At 41.0% G+C, this 15482-nt stretch overlaps 1 protein-coding gene across 1 annotated transcript in view; it reads left to right on the top strand.

Annotated features, from left to right (window-relative positions):
* LOC132885144 (copine-9-like) overlaps window positions 1-15482 on the top strand; it is a 246495-nt gene that overhangs the window by 220270 nt on the left and 10743 nt on the right. The window contains exon 20 of the mRNA XM_060919485.1: window positions 2471-2544. Within this exon, the coding sequence (XP_060775468.1) occupies window positions 2471-2544 (74 nt within the window). The remainder of the gene's footprint in view (window positions 1-2470; window positions 2545-15482) is intronic.

Here is a 15482-nt window from a genome sequence, read left to right on the forward strand (position 1 = left end):
CTGAAAGGTTATTAGCTGGCTACAAAAAGTGTTTACAAGCTGTGATACTTGCCAAAGGGGGTGTTACTACAGGTAGGTACTAACCATGCAGGGTGCCCAAACTTTTGCTTCGGGCCCTTTTCCTTTTTTGTCATTTTGAAAATGTAAAAGATGAAAATAAAAAATTGTTTTTGCTTAAAATATAAAGGGAATGAGTCATCTTTAACTTTATGCCTTTTGGAGATCATGTCATCTTCAACTTGCTTAACTGTTCACAGTAACAGCAATTTTGACTAGGGGTGCCCAAACATTTGCATACCACTGTGTGTGTGTGTGTGTGTGTGTGTGTGTGTGTGTATATATATATATATATATATATATATATATATATATATATATATATATATAAAACCAAAGACCATCATAAAAATGGTACCTACTGCCATCTGGCAAGGCACACTGCAATACAGATGCGAGTGAGGAGTCAAACTCTCGTGGTTACCAGAGAACTAGCCCCCCACTGTAACCCTAGCTGTGTAATAGGCGAGAGGCCAAGGGCTACGGAAATGGAGATCGGCGCCGCCCTATGCGCCACATGGCGTGGGAAGGACTTTGATTTTTGAGATATACATTTTTATGGAACCTACTTCAGCATATTAAGGCCATTGTACGTTTACAAAAATGGAGCAGAGGCAGGGAGGTAATATTCTGAGGAAAAAAAATCTCAGCATTTCCAAGATTAAAGTTACACATCTACAAGAAAAAACTCAGACATTCTCTGAGATTATAAAGTCACGAATTTTTGAGGACACAAACCTGAGAAATTCCGAGATTTAAAAGTCACAAATTTACGAGCAAAAAAACCTAGGAATTTTTTTTTGTCAGTTCACCAGATCATTTCACTTTACAAGGGTGGCTCAATGTCATCACACCATGGCTGAGCTGGGAGTTATATGAGATCCAGTCTTTCCACTTCAGTCATGCCCTATAAAAGAATAAAACTCTAAGAGATTTTCAGCTGCATTTCCCAGAATGCACTGCAGCTGGGAAGCATGTGATTGATTGATTGATTGATTGATTGATTGATTGATTGATTGATTGATTGATTGATTGATTGATTGATTGATTGATTGATTGATTGTGCTTCCTGTAAGCATTCATACAGTTGCATACAGGTTCTGGTATGCAACTGTATGAATGCATAAACCACACAGGTTTGTTTATCTGTGTCCTTTTTTATCTCAACTGTTTCTGAATGTATAGTTATTGTGCAAGAGCAGTTTCCTGTTACTTTCAGTACATGGATTCTTCTCATCTGCCCAAATCTCTGTTACTTTGAAATGGCTGAGCCGAGAGTTATAGGAAATGTCCCTGATAAGCATTTGCTGGTGTGACCAAACACTTGTACAAATCCCGTTTTGTCCCTGATCCCATGATATAAAACAATAAAGCACTAAGAGATTTTCTCCTACATTTTCCAGAATGCATCGCAGCCAGGAAGCATTACTTTTTTTCTTGTAAATTGGAATTTCTGAATTTTTAATCTTGGATTTTCTGAGTGTTTTTCAGAATTTCTAAGTTTTTTTCTCACAAATGTATGACTTTACAATCTCAGAGAATATCCAAGTTTTTTCTCGTAAATGTACAACTTTAACCGCTGAGGTTTTTTTTTTCTCAGAATTTTACCCTGCGCTTCAGCTACCTCGTAGGGACTCCAAAAACTAATAAGTGAGTTTCAAGTAATTTGGTTTTTCATTCTTTTCTCAGTGGTAATCACACATCCGGGAGAGGTGTGATGAATAGAGACTAGGTTGAAAAAACGTTGGAATGTGCCTTTAAATTCATTTTAATTTGAAACCACCTAAATCTGTTCAGTGTATAGATTTAAAATGTGCTGGGAGCAGTCATGATTGCATTGTGCCCTTGGTTATTTGTCCTCTTGCATTGCATCATTGCCCTTGTTTCTCTGCTTCTCCTCATCTTGTCCTTGTCTCTGTGTCCTCAGCTGCCATCTGTCACCCACCACTCAAAGCCCCATAGTACCCACTGTCTCATTTACATACGCACTTGGATCTCCAGGATCGATACTATGCTCTCTGAGGCATGCACACAAACATACTCACACACTCTGAGCACATAACACACACGCATTGTCAAACACACACTCTAAACACACAACACACACAGCATAAGTACCCTCTTCTCCCTGGAGAAGCAGTGCTTAAGCCTGTGCCACCTCCGGAGACTGAGCTAACTGACATCTGCTTCCAGCCTACACACACACACACATATGCACAAACAGATGCTTCCTCTTTCTGGCAGAAAAACACACAGAATTATACCAATCACAATGAAAAGTATAAACAATCTCCAACATTGACATCCCCACCATTTCAATACACTGTTAGAATGCTAGTGGGTGGGAAAGTGTGAGGAAAGGATGATGGTGACAGTGTGTGAAGAACAAACAAGTGTTTCTTCTCACCGGCAGCTATGGAGGAGTTGGATGGTGATGAGGTCAGAGTGTCATCCAGAGGACGCTTCGCGGAAAGAGACATTGTTCAGGTAATTTCGCTTTTCTATTGTTCCAATATTGTAGCGATATTGGCATCCTTTAAATAAACGGGCAAAATAATATAAAATAATGTTTATACAACCCCAATTCCAAAAAAGTTAGGACAGTATGTAAACTGTAAATAAAAACCAAATGCGATAATTTGCAAATCATGAAAACCCGATATTTCATTGAAAATAGTACAAAGACTATTTTCAAGTATCAAATGTTGAAACTGAGAAATTTTACTGTTTTTTGAAAAATATATGCTCACTTTGAGTTTGATGTCAACAACATGAGTCAGAAAAGTTGGGAAAGGGGCAACAAAAAAAACTGAAAAATTTGTGTAATGCTAAAAAGAACTAATTTAGTTAATTGGCAACAGGTCAGTAACATGATTGGGTATAAAAAAGAGCATCCCAGAGAGGTGGAGTCTCTCAGAAGTAAAGATGGGGAGGGGTTCACCGCTCTGTGAAAGACTGCGTGGCAACATTTTAAGAATAATGTTCCTCAGTGTAAAATTGTAAAGAATTTGGGGATCACATCATCTGTGGTACATAATATCATTAGAAGATTCAGAGAATCTGGTGAAATCTCTGTATGCAAGAGACAAGGCTGACAACTGACATTAGATGCCTGTGATCTTCAGGCCCTCAGGAGACACTGCATTAAAAGCAGACACATCTGTAGTAGAAATCACTGTATGGGCTCAGGAACACTTCAGAAAACCATCGTCTGCGAAAACAGTTCATTACTGCATCCACATATGCAAGTTAAAATCAGATATAAACAATATCCAGAAACACTGCCATCTTCTCTGGGCCCGAGCTCTTTTTCGATGGACTGAGGTGAAGTGGAAAATTGTCCCAAGGTCTGACGAATCAAAAGTAGAAATTCTTTTTAGAAATCATGGACACCATGTCCTCCAAGCTAAAGAGGAGAGGGACCATCCGGCTTGTTATCACTGCACAGTTCAAAAGCCAGTATCTATGATGGTATGAGGGTGCATTAGTGCACATGACATGGGTAGCTTGTACATCTGGGAAGGCATCATTAATGCTGAATGATATATACATGTTTCAAAGCAATATGCTGCCATCCAGACAAAATCTTTTTCAGGAAAGACCTTCCTTCTTTCAACAAGACAATGCCAAACCGCTTTCTGCACATATTAAAACTGCATGGCTATGTAGTAAAAGAGTCCAGGTGCTAAACTGGCCTGCCTGCAGTCTCGACCTGTCTCCCATTTAAAACATTTGGCACATTATGAAGTGCAAAATACGACAAAGGAGACCCCGAACTGTTGAGCAAGTGAAATTGTATATCAGGCAAGAATAGGACAACATTTCTCTTTCAAAACTACAGCAATTGGTCTCCACAGTTCCCAAATGTCTACAGAGTGTTGTTAAAAGTAGAGGTGATGCAACGCAGTGGTAAACATGCCCCTGGCCCAACTTTTTTGAAACATGTTGTTGACATCAAATTCAAAATGAGCATATATTTTTCAAAAAACAATAAAATTTCTCAGTTTCAACATTTGAAATGTTGCCTTTACACTATTTTCAATGAAATATAGGGGTGCTATGATTTGCAAATTATCACATTCTGTTTTTATTTACAGTTTAGACAGTGTCCCAACTTTTTTGGAATTGGGGTTGTACATAATAGTTCAATAATTCATGCAGCATGGTGGTTAGCACTGTCACCTCACAGCAAAAAGGTTCTGGGTTTGAGCCCCATGACTGACTGGAGCCTTTCTGTTACCCGTTTTCCACCAAATCAGTTCCAGGGCTGGTTCGGGGCCAGGGCTGGTGCTGGTTCACAACTCGTTCAACTTGCGAGCCAGCTGAGAACCAGTTTGCTTTTCCATAGCTCGCGGTGCTAAGGGAAGCCACATCATTACGTTGCTGTATACGTCAGTTACGTCGTTGTATACGTCATTACGTCGCTGTATACGTCAGTTACGTCGCTACGTTTGCATAAACCTTGGCGCGAATATCGAAGCAAAAACAACACGGAAAAAGCAGCAGCAACAACAACAACAATAATAATGGATGACTTCGCGTTTGTACAGCTGCTGCTTCTCGTCGCTTAAAAATGGCGATCTTTCGCGGTCTTGTTATTGTTGTTGGTCTTAACAACTCTGCCCCCCCCCGCTGACGTAAGCGGTTCTTTCCTCTGGCCCAGCAGAGAGTTGGTGCTAGCCTGGAACCGGTTTTTCTGGCCCCAGAGCCAGTTCTTTGTCAGTGGAAACAGAAAACCCGGTTCCAAACTAAGCACTGGCCCCAAACCAGCCCTGGAACTGCTTTGGTGGAAAAGGGGCATGTGTGGCGTTTGTTCTCGTGCCTGCATGGGTTTCATTCTGGCTACTCTAAATTGCCCACAGGTGTGAATGTGAGTGTGAATGGCTGTCTATCTCTCTATGTTGGCCCTGCGATGGACTGGTGACCCATGCAGGATGTTTCCTACCTCTCGCCTGATGTTAGCTGGGATTGACTCCAGCTTCCCCATGGCAAGCAATGGATTACCAGTCTAGAAAATGCAATGAAATTTCAATAATTCAAAATTTCCATGTAGTACCAGTCAAAAGTTTGAGCATACCTTCTAATTCAATGGTTTTTCTTTATGTTTATTTTCTACATTGTAGAACAATGATGAGGGCATCACAACTATGAAATAACATGTATGGAATTATGTAGTCAGCAAAAAAAAAAAGTGCAAACAAATCAAAATGTTTTATATTTTAGATTCTTCAAAGTAGCTACCTTTTACTTTGATGACAGCTTTTCACACTTTTGGCATTATCTTAACCAGCTTCATGAGGTACTCACCTGGAATGTTTTCCAATAGTTTTGAAGGAGTTCTTATATATGTTGAGTACTTGTTTGCTGCTTTTCTTTCACTCTGTCGTCCATTTCATCCCAAACCATCTCAGGCCCTGTCCACACAGCAACGGATTCAGGTGAATCTGATAAAATTGTTTATCGTTTCGGCCTGGCGTCCACATGGCACCGGCATTTTGGGTGTCCCAAAACTAAATCTTTTGAGAACGGGTTCCAGAGTGAAAAAATCTGGCAACGGAGCCGTTGCGAAGTCGTCTGGATGAGTAGAACAGATTTGTTTACGATGACGTCACAACCACATGACTGTCAGTGCTTCACGCCGGGTAGAAGTGTAACGAACTCGATGCGAGTTGTCAACAAATCCTATAACTTGGTTCATGAAACGCGCTTACAAAATATTTTCACTGTGAATATTTATTGTGTAATGGTGCAAAGTGAGAGAGAGAGAGAGAGTGAGAGAATAGCCCTTAGGGCAGAGGCAATCCCGCCAGCAAAAATAGGGAAAAAAAGGCGCGATCTCACCTCTTCAGATGTTGGTTTAAGTCCGACAATACATTCCTCAAAAAGGGTGTAGAAGAACAAAGTAATCCATCAACATGTAGCATTCAATTTATTCCAGACCATTAAAGAATTCTGGAGGATATCAGAATGTTGGCGTACCAGCTTCCATCTACCCCCATTCATTCCTCTTTCCGCGTCTCCATTCAAAAACGAGCACGTGATTTAAAGGGACTATATCCATAGGATAGGGAGTGAGAAAGTGTGTGCGTGTGACAGTGACAGGGATAGTCACTGTGCGCATGCGCAGTTATGCGCATGCGTCTACTTCTATTGTTCTGGTGTCTCCAATGGGACCGTCTTACAGCGCACGTAGTGGTGTGGCATGTGTATTGCATCGTTTTCAGCAAGCGTTGCGTTGCCATATGAACCTGATATTTTACTGATCCATTGCCCATGTGGACGTGGTATTTAAAAAAAAAATCTCGTTGCCGTTGTCGTGTGGATGTAGCCTCAGTTGGGTTTAACTTGGGTGATTGTGGAGGCCATGTCATCTGATGCAGCACTCCTTCACTCTCCTTCTTGGTTAAATAATGCTTATATAGCTTGGTGGTGTGTTTTGGGTCATTGTCCTGTTTGGGTCCATTGGGTCAAAACAAATTTGATGACATGTTGCTGTAGAATGCTGTGGTAGTGATGCTGGTTAAATGTGCCTTCAATTTTGAATAAATCGCCATCACACCCCCTCCTTCATTCTTCACGGTGGGAACGACACATTCAGATACCATCCATTCCCCTTTTTCTGCATCTCACAAAGACATGGCAGTTGGAACCAAAAAGCTCAAATTTGGGCTCATCAGACCAAAGTACAGATTTCCCCTGTTCTAATGTCCATTCCTTGTGTTTCTTTGTCCAAGCAATTCTCTTCTTATTATTAGCCTCCTTTAGTGGTGGTTTCTTTGCAACAATTTGACCGTGAAAACCTGATTCATGCAGTCTACTCCGAACAGTTTATGTTGAGATGTGTATTCTATTTGAACTCTGAAGCATTCATGCAGGCTTTAATCTGAGGTGATGTTAATTGGTGACTTCTGAGGCTGGTAACTCTAATGAACTTCTGCAGCAGAGGTAAGTCTTGGTCTTCTTTTCCTGAGACAGTCCTCGTGAGAACCAGTTTCATCAGAGTGTTTGATGGATTTTGCAACTGCACTAGACGATACATTTAAATCTCTTGCAATTTTCTGGATTGACTCACACTTCATGTCTTAAAGCAACGATGGATGTCATTTCTCTTTACTAAATTGAGTGGTTCTTGACATGATATGGATTACTACAGTTGTTGAATAGGGCTATTTACTGGATACCAACACAAGTGGTGGTCTCAAATGCATTAAGAAGACAACAGATTCCACTAGTTCCAGGTGACTACTTCATGAAGTTGGTTAACATAATGCCAATAGTGTGCAAAGCATCATCAAGGTAAATGGTGGCCACTCTGAAGAATCTAAAATATGAAGCATTTTGGTTTTTTAACACTTTCTTGTTTACCACATAATTCCATATGTGTTATTACATAGCTTTATTATCTTCAGTATTTGACCTACAATGTAGAAAATAAAGAAAAACCTATGAATAAGTAGGTGTCTCCAAAACTGGTACTGTGTGTGTATATATGTGTGTGTGTGTGTGTATATATATATATATATATATATATATATATATATATATATATATATATATATACACACACACACAGTGGTATGCAAAAGTTTGGGCACCCCGGTCAAAATTGTTGTTACTGTGAACAGTTAAGCAAGTTGAAGATGAAATGATTTCCAAAAGGCATAAAGTTAAAGATGACTCATTCCCTTTATATTTTAAGCAAAAACAATTTTTTTATTTTCATCTTTTACATTTTCAAAATGACAAAAAAGGAAAAGGGCCTGAAGCAAAAGTTTGAGCACCCTGCATAGTTAGTACCTAGTAACACCCCCTTTGGCAAGTATCACAGCTTGTAAACACTTTTTGTAGCCAGCTAATAATCTTTCAGTTCTTACCTGGGGGATTTTCACACATTCGTCCTTGCAAAAGGCTTCCAGTTCTACAAGTTTCTTGGGCTGTCTTTCATGCACTGCTCTTTTGAGATCTAGCCACAGATTTTCAATGATGTTTAGGTCAGGGGACTGTGAGGGCCAGGGCAAAACCTTCAGCTTGTGCCTCTTGAGCAAAAACAATTGTAGATTTTGAGGTGTGTTTTGAATCATTGTCTTATTGTAGGACCCATCCTCTTTTTAACTTCAACTTTTTTACAGATGGTGTGATGTTTGCTTCCAGAATTTGCTGGTATTTATTCAAATTCATGCTTCCCTCGACCAATGAAATGTGCCCTGTGGCACTGGCTGCAACACAACCCCAAAGCATCATCGATCCACACCCATGCTTCAGAGTTGGAGAGGTGTTCTTTTCCTGGAATTTGGCACCCTTTTTTTCTCCAAACATACCTTTGCACAATGTGGCCAAAAAGTTCTATTTTGATTTCATCAGTCCACAGGACTTGTTTCCAAAATGCATCAGGCTTATTTAGATGTTCATTTGCAAACTTCATCTCATCTCATTATCTCTAGCTGCTTTATCCTGTTCTACAGGGTCGCAGGCAAGCTGGAGCCTATCCCAGCTGACTACGTGTGAAAGGCAGGGTACACCCTGGACAAGTCGCCAGGTCATCACAGGGCTATTTGCAAACTTCAGATGCTGAATTTTGTGGCTAGGACGCAGGAAAGGTTTTCTTCTGATGACTCTCCCATGAAGGTCATATTTGTTCAGGTGTCGCTGCATAGTAGAACAGTGCACCACCACTCCAGGGTCTGCTAAATCTTTCTGAAGGTCTTTTGCAGTCAAACAGGGGTTTTTATTTGCCTTTCTAGCAATCCAATGAGCAGTTCTTTCAGAAAGTTTTCTTCATCTTCCAGATCTCACCTTGATCTCCATTCTTAATAACATTACAATCTGAGGAAACAGTTACCTGAAAACACTTTGCTACGTTCTTGTAGCGTTCTCCTGCTTTGTGAGCATCAATTATTTTATTATTCAGAATGCGAGGGAGTTGCTTAGAGGAGCCCATGGCTGTTGATTTTAGGGACAAGTTTGAAGAGTCAGAGAATTTATACAGCTTTGAAATCTGCATCATCTGACCTTTCCTAACGAAGAATTTGAACAAGCCACAGCTCAATAAGCTAATTAAGGTCTGGAACCTTGGTAAAAGTTACCTGAGAACTCAAATGTATTGGGGTGCCCGAACTTTTGCATGGTGTTCCTTTTCTTTTTTTAACTCTCCAATTGCACAAAACAAAAATAATACACAAAGTTTGCAGAAAACGCTGAAAAGAAATGTCGTCTTTACCTTTATGCCTTTTGGTGATCAGTTCATCTTCTGCTCACTTAACATACATGTATTGACAGTAACAGACAAGGGTGCTCAAACTTTTGTATGCCACTGTATATATATTCTATCCACATTCAATGGATATGAGCAATCGCACACTCTGATTGGCTACTCTACTACTAGGATATCAGCTCATATACTGTGAGTATAGAAAAACAAAATGGCAGAGTGTTTTGCTGAACCAACCAAGGACGAAATAAAAACCACTCCAAAACCAATCCCCAAAAAATACAAAGAAAGCAGCGAAATATGGATGAAATATTTGATGGTAAGAATGTATCTTTTTATTTTTCTTGCAGAAGATATTAAAGAAATGTGCCATCTTTACCTTTATGCCTTTTGGTGATCAGTTCATCTTCTGCTCACTTAACTATTCACAGTAACAGACATTTTCAGTAAGGGTGCCCAAACTTTTGCATGCCACTGTATGTGTGTGTGTATATATATATATATATATATATGATATTACATGGTTGCACGAAGATATGAAGTTTATCTTCGACTGGTGAACATATTGAAAATATTTTTAACATGAGAAGATAAACTTCATATCTTTGCGCCACTGTGTAATGTCCTTTATATTATATGGACACATCCACAAAAAAAAATTACACAAGTTAATCAAAAGAATTTTAATTTTGAACCGGTTCACCATTTTGACAACACGCGTCTAATCAGCGGGAAAACACTGGGAGTGACGTCATCGGAGTGAAACATCGGAAATCATTATATATACAGGACACTTTTTCAATGGAATAAAAACATATATTCTGTTCTCTTCTAGCGGGTTTCATTCATTTGGTTTGATAGCATGCAATATTGTTAGCATATCGCTTATCCTACGTGTATTACGTCACTACCCAATGGAGAATGAGCGTTGAATATGGTTTACAATATTGCATGGTTGTCAAGACAACATGACGTCACACGTCAGAGATGTAAAACTTACGCGTTAGCGAGCAACTGTGACAATTTGTAAACAAACATGGCTGCCGGGTTTGCTTCATTAAATACGGAAGATTTTGAGAGAATATGTGTTCGGTGTCCATTTTCATTTGATTAAAACATTCAACATTATAAAAAATATAATAGGCTAACTGCAGTTTTATAATGACACTGTTTGAGTGATCCATGCAGACTAGCAGCATATAATGAAATAAAAGCTGTGTGTTTAGACTGTAGCAAAATTAAACACAGTTGAATAAACATTTAGCTCTCTGGTGTGACTCTCAAGGGGCTGAAGCATGGGGCTTTCTTATTTCCCATCCTGTTGAGGTAGGTGTGCTGTCAAAGACTCATTAGTCTCTTTAGCCCTTGATGTGTTTCTGACGCTTGCATTCTCCACCACCATATACGTTCTCATATCTGCAGGCTTCAGCAATGAACCTCCCAATCACTCTGCCGATTTCTTTAGCCCAGAATGAATGAGAAGAGACTACCTGAGTGCAACAGACAGCAGAGCACATTGTAATTTACCATGACATCAAACTTCTTCCATACACCAGATCTTAATGTTTGAGGAGAATCTCACCGAAGCCATTGCTGCCACTCCCAAGCAAATATGCTAGTATACTCATATGCTAATATAGTAAATATCTAAATATAGTATATTTAAAGATTCTTGGGGTTGGACAAAAAGTAACCCTTCCTGAGAGCAATCTACAAAAATCAGCACTGAAGTCTGCCAAGTGGCATTTGAACTATAATTATTGTTTGGTCAGATGAGCCCGAAATAATTTTTTTTTTTCATGCTTGCCAATGCCATGTTTAGCTAATAAAGGGAAACTGCATTGCAAGGAAAAAGCACCTAATACCCACTGTGAAATATTATGGTGGATCATTGATGATTTGGGGCTGTTTTGTGGCAGGTACCGGTATTACAGGAGCATCTGATGCCATCACTCTGATAAGCACCAGGACAGTTGCCTCTGTCAAGAGGTTAAATGTTGGACATAAGTGAATCTTTTCACAAGATAATAACCTCAAACTTATATCCAAATCAAGACAGAAATAGTTGGCAAACAAATATTTGTTTTGCAGTGGTCATCTCCATCTCCAGAAAAATCTGTGGTCTGAACTAAAGAGGGGCGTCTGCATGCCAGTATATAAAGGAGTTTAAAACTAAAGCTATGCGTTAGGATTGGACCCTGCAGAACCCAAAAGAAAACTGAGTGAGAGAGCAGTTTCTGCTTTCATTTTTACTTTCCTCTGTAAAAGCTTTATGGTGGTTGATTTACAACCCGAACTGAGAAAAGGTTGGGATGGTATGGACAATGTAAATAAAAAAGAAAGCAGTGATATCTAAATTTACTTTAACCTGTATTTCATAGCAGACAGTATAAACCCAAGATGTTTCATGTTTTGTCTGGTCAACTTCATTTCATTTGTTAATATTCTCCATTGGGCAGCACGGTGGTGTAGTGGTTAGCACTGTCGTCTCACAGCAAGAAGGTCCGGGTTCGAGCCCTGTGGCCGGTGAGGGCCTTTCTGTGCGGAGTTTGCATGTTCTCCCCATGTCCGCGTGGGTTTCCTCCGGGTGCTCCGGTTTCCCCCACAGTCCAAAGACATGCAGGTTAGGTTAACTCGGCGTTTCTCAAAGTGTGGGGCACGCCCCACTAGTGGGGCGCAGAGGCATTGCAGGTGGGGCGCGTGAAATCGGAAGATTTATTATTATTATTTATGTATTTATTTCTTTTGCATTCTTTATTTATGCCTTTCTGTTTTGCTTGTAAGTTACACTCGCTCAAAATGTGTTCAGTTATTGTCCTTGCTAAATGTGTTAAAGAACATTACATAGGAAACATCTGCACTCGACACCGGCCACCTTTCCTTTTTCATTCGCACTGACTGGTCACAACCGGACATACGATTTTTTGGTCGTGCGATTTTTGGCGTTTCCCAAATCGCTGCATTTTTTTTGTTCGTGGAGAAAGACGCACGTTGGCCGTAAGTTTGTCTTGCAACCTGAAAAAACGTAAGCGCCCGTAGAGTTTGTTTGACATGACAAAGAACCTCTGCAGCCAGTCTGCGGCCAGTCTACAGCTCGAAAATCAGCACGTCACACGCGCGCCCTCCATGCGTTTCTTGCGTTTTTTGCACGTAGACCGGCCGTAGGAGCACATACGGCTGGTTGTGACCGAGGCTTATGCGTTGCTATGCGACTAACCATTGTTTATGTACCTCAGAAAGATTCTAGGGCGCTACGCACGCTAGAATCTTCAAACCTGCATTCGTGCTAGCTGAGCCTGAGACATCAGGACTAGGCACGAAAATGGATAAGTTTGTTAAAAGGGCTGCTAAAGTCGGAGATTTTACGGCGCCAATAGTGAAGGGGAAGGCAAGTACCAAATGCCAACCTAAAAGAAAATATGTTGAGTCCTACCTTGGCTTAGGATTCACGGTAGCTGAGGTAGGTGATGAGGAGCGACCTTTATGTGTATTATGCCTGCGGCAACTGGCAGCCGACAGTATGCGGCCTACCAAATTGCACAGACACTTGGAGACTGCACACCCCACTCACATTGATAAACCCGTAGCTTTTTTCGAATGAAAACTTGCGGAATACCGGCAGCAGGAAAAGGGAATGGTGAAAACTGCGTCAGTTAATAGCAGGGCACAGATGGCTTCATACAAAGTGGCATACCATATTGCCCAGTGCAAAAAGTCACATACAATAGCTGAGCAACTCATTCTCCCTGCTGCTATTGATATGGTATCAGTTATGATTGATGAGAAAAGCGCTTCCAAATTAAAATCAATCCCCCTGTCAAACGACACCGTTGCGAGACGAATTTCCGACATTTCTAATGACATCGAATCCCAACTCATTGAACAACTGCAAGAAAGTCGCTTTGCTTTACAAGTGGACGAAGCAACAGACAGCAGTAAAACGTGCCTCTTCATTGCTTATGTCCGTTTCGTAAACGAGCTGTCACTAAATGAGGATTTGCTTTTTTGCAAACCTGTACTATCAAGAGCCACGGCAGAGGAGCTGTTCAAGATTATGGACAACTACTTCAAAGAACAAGGGCTGAGGTGGGAAAATTGCTTGGGGTTCTGTTCTGATGGAGCGCAGACAATGGCAGGGAAAAGGACGGGACTCCAGGCATTGATCAAAAGGGCCGCGCCAGATGCACAGTGGACGCACTGCATTCTACACAGGAAAGTGCTGGCCTCCAGACACCTCAGCCCTGAATTAAACGAGGTGTTGACAGCAGTTGTGGATGTGGTCAATTTTATCAAAACAAGACCCCTGAAAGCGCGACTCTTCTCCGCTATTTGTGAGGAGATGGGAGCAGACCATACCGCTGTGCTGTTTCACAGCGAAGCGAGGTGGCTCTCCCGAGGCAAAGTCTTGTCGCGCGTCTTTGAGCTTCGAATGGAGATCCGGGTGTTTTTAGAAGAAGAGCGCATGTATGAGGCAGCGGCCAAATTTGGCGATGAACTGTTTCTGATAAACTGGCTTACCTCAGCGATGTATTTGCAAAGCTGAATGAATTAAATTTTCAGCTTCAGGGAAAAGACAAGCACCTACCTCACCTGGCTGACAAGATCACTGCTTTCATCCGAAAGCTGGAGGTATGGGGGAAGCACGTCGATCAAGGACATACTGAAGTCTTCGAAAATCTCACTGAAGTCGCAGAGCGCATCGATTCTGGTGCCACCGCAGTGATCCCGTGTATACAGCAGCACATCACGGCATTGGGAGGATTCTTTAAAAAATACTTTCCCAACAGTGCTACACAATATGACTGGATAGTGGACCCATTTCATGCTGCAGGTATCTATCTGTCTGTCTGTCTGTCTGTCTGTCTGTCTTGTTAATGTGCAATGGCAAATAAAGTTTTTCATTTCTTTCTGCAGCACCAGCTGATTTTAGCTCTGCTGAAGAGGAACAACTGATTGAAATTAGCCTGGGCCCGCCCATCCTAAGCGTGACGCAACACGAGGGCCTGTTGCGAGCTTAGTCTGGCAAGGCAAGCTATCTCCAGCTCTTCCAAGCTCCCGAAAAATCGGAAGCCAATCAACTTTGAGCATCTCCAACGGCCCTGGGTAGAGGCGTGTTCAAGGCAGTGACATAGTAGAACTGCGACCGGAAGCCATAGCTTGTTTACAGAATCTATGCCGGAAGCGCTTCATTCACTAGAAACATTACGAACATGGAGCAGTGGCAAGCCTTTGACACAGCGGTAGATGCTGTATTGAAAGCATTCAACGGGAAGTTCTCATTGAAAACGGAGCAAAGAGCAGCCCTGGAGGTATTTATCTTCTTCCTGTTACTCAAGCAGTTTCCGTCGCGTCACATACGTCAGAGGAAAGAGTGATGTGATTGGTTTAAGCTTCGTCACAGCCTTTTCTGGCTTCGACCAGTAGCAAACTGAGGCATTTCAGGGAGGTGGGTCAACCACGCCTTTGGGAAACGGTTGGGCTTAATATCTTTGCCAGACCAAATGCTCGCAGAGCTTTGAAGTCGTGTTAGCCAGACTAGATTGAAATGACCTCTGACTCCACCCTGAGGTTAAGATTTACATCTCAGGCACTCAGTCAATTTTGGCTGGAAGTTGAAAGCCAGTACCCACTCATTGGGCAGAGAGCTGTGGGCATTCTTCTTCCCTTTGCCACATCTTATCTCTGTGAGATTGGTTTTTTAGCAGTTGCTTCGCTAAAAACAAAGTACAGATCTAAAGCTTGACATTGAGCATGACTTGAGAGTGGCAGTTTCAAGCATTCAACCCCGTTTCGAAAAAATCTGTAGCACAAAACAGGCCCATTGCAGTCACTAATGCTGTGAAGGCAGTCATTTGTTCACCTGCCTCTGCCGTGCCTCTTTGTAAAGTTTAAAAAGTGACAAACTTAAGCACAATTTATTTAATTTGCCCATTTTCTATATAATTTTTTATTTTTAAACATTGTTCTTAATGTTGCTGGTGTTGAGAGAACTAGATAGAAATTTATGTTACTTAAATACATTTTGAAAAATTGTGAACTTGAGTTATTTTTAACATTTTTATTTTGAACATATTGAATGTGTCTGATGTTATACAGTAGAAATTGCTACAAATTGATGTTACCTCAATAAATTGAAAAATATGAACTTGTGTATTTTTTTACCATTTTGTTGGTGTGATATGGGACAAGTGGGGCGCAGAAAAATCCTCTTCTTCTG

The sequence above is a fragment of the Neoarius graeffei genome, chromosome 4, assembly GCF_027579695.1.
Source record: "Neoarius graeffei isolate fNeoGra1 chromosome 4, fNeoGra1.pri, whole genome shotgun sequence".
Lineage (NCBI taxonomy): Eukaryota > Metazoa > Chordata > Actinopteri > Siluriformes > Ariidae > Neoarius > Neoarius graeffei.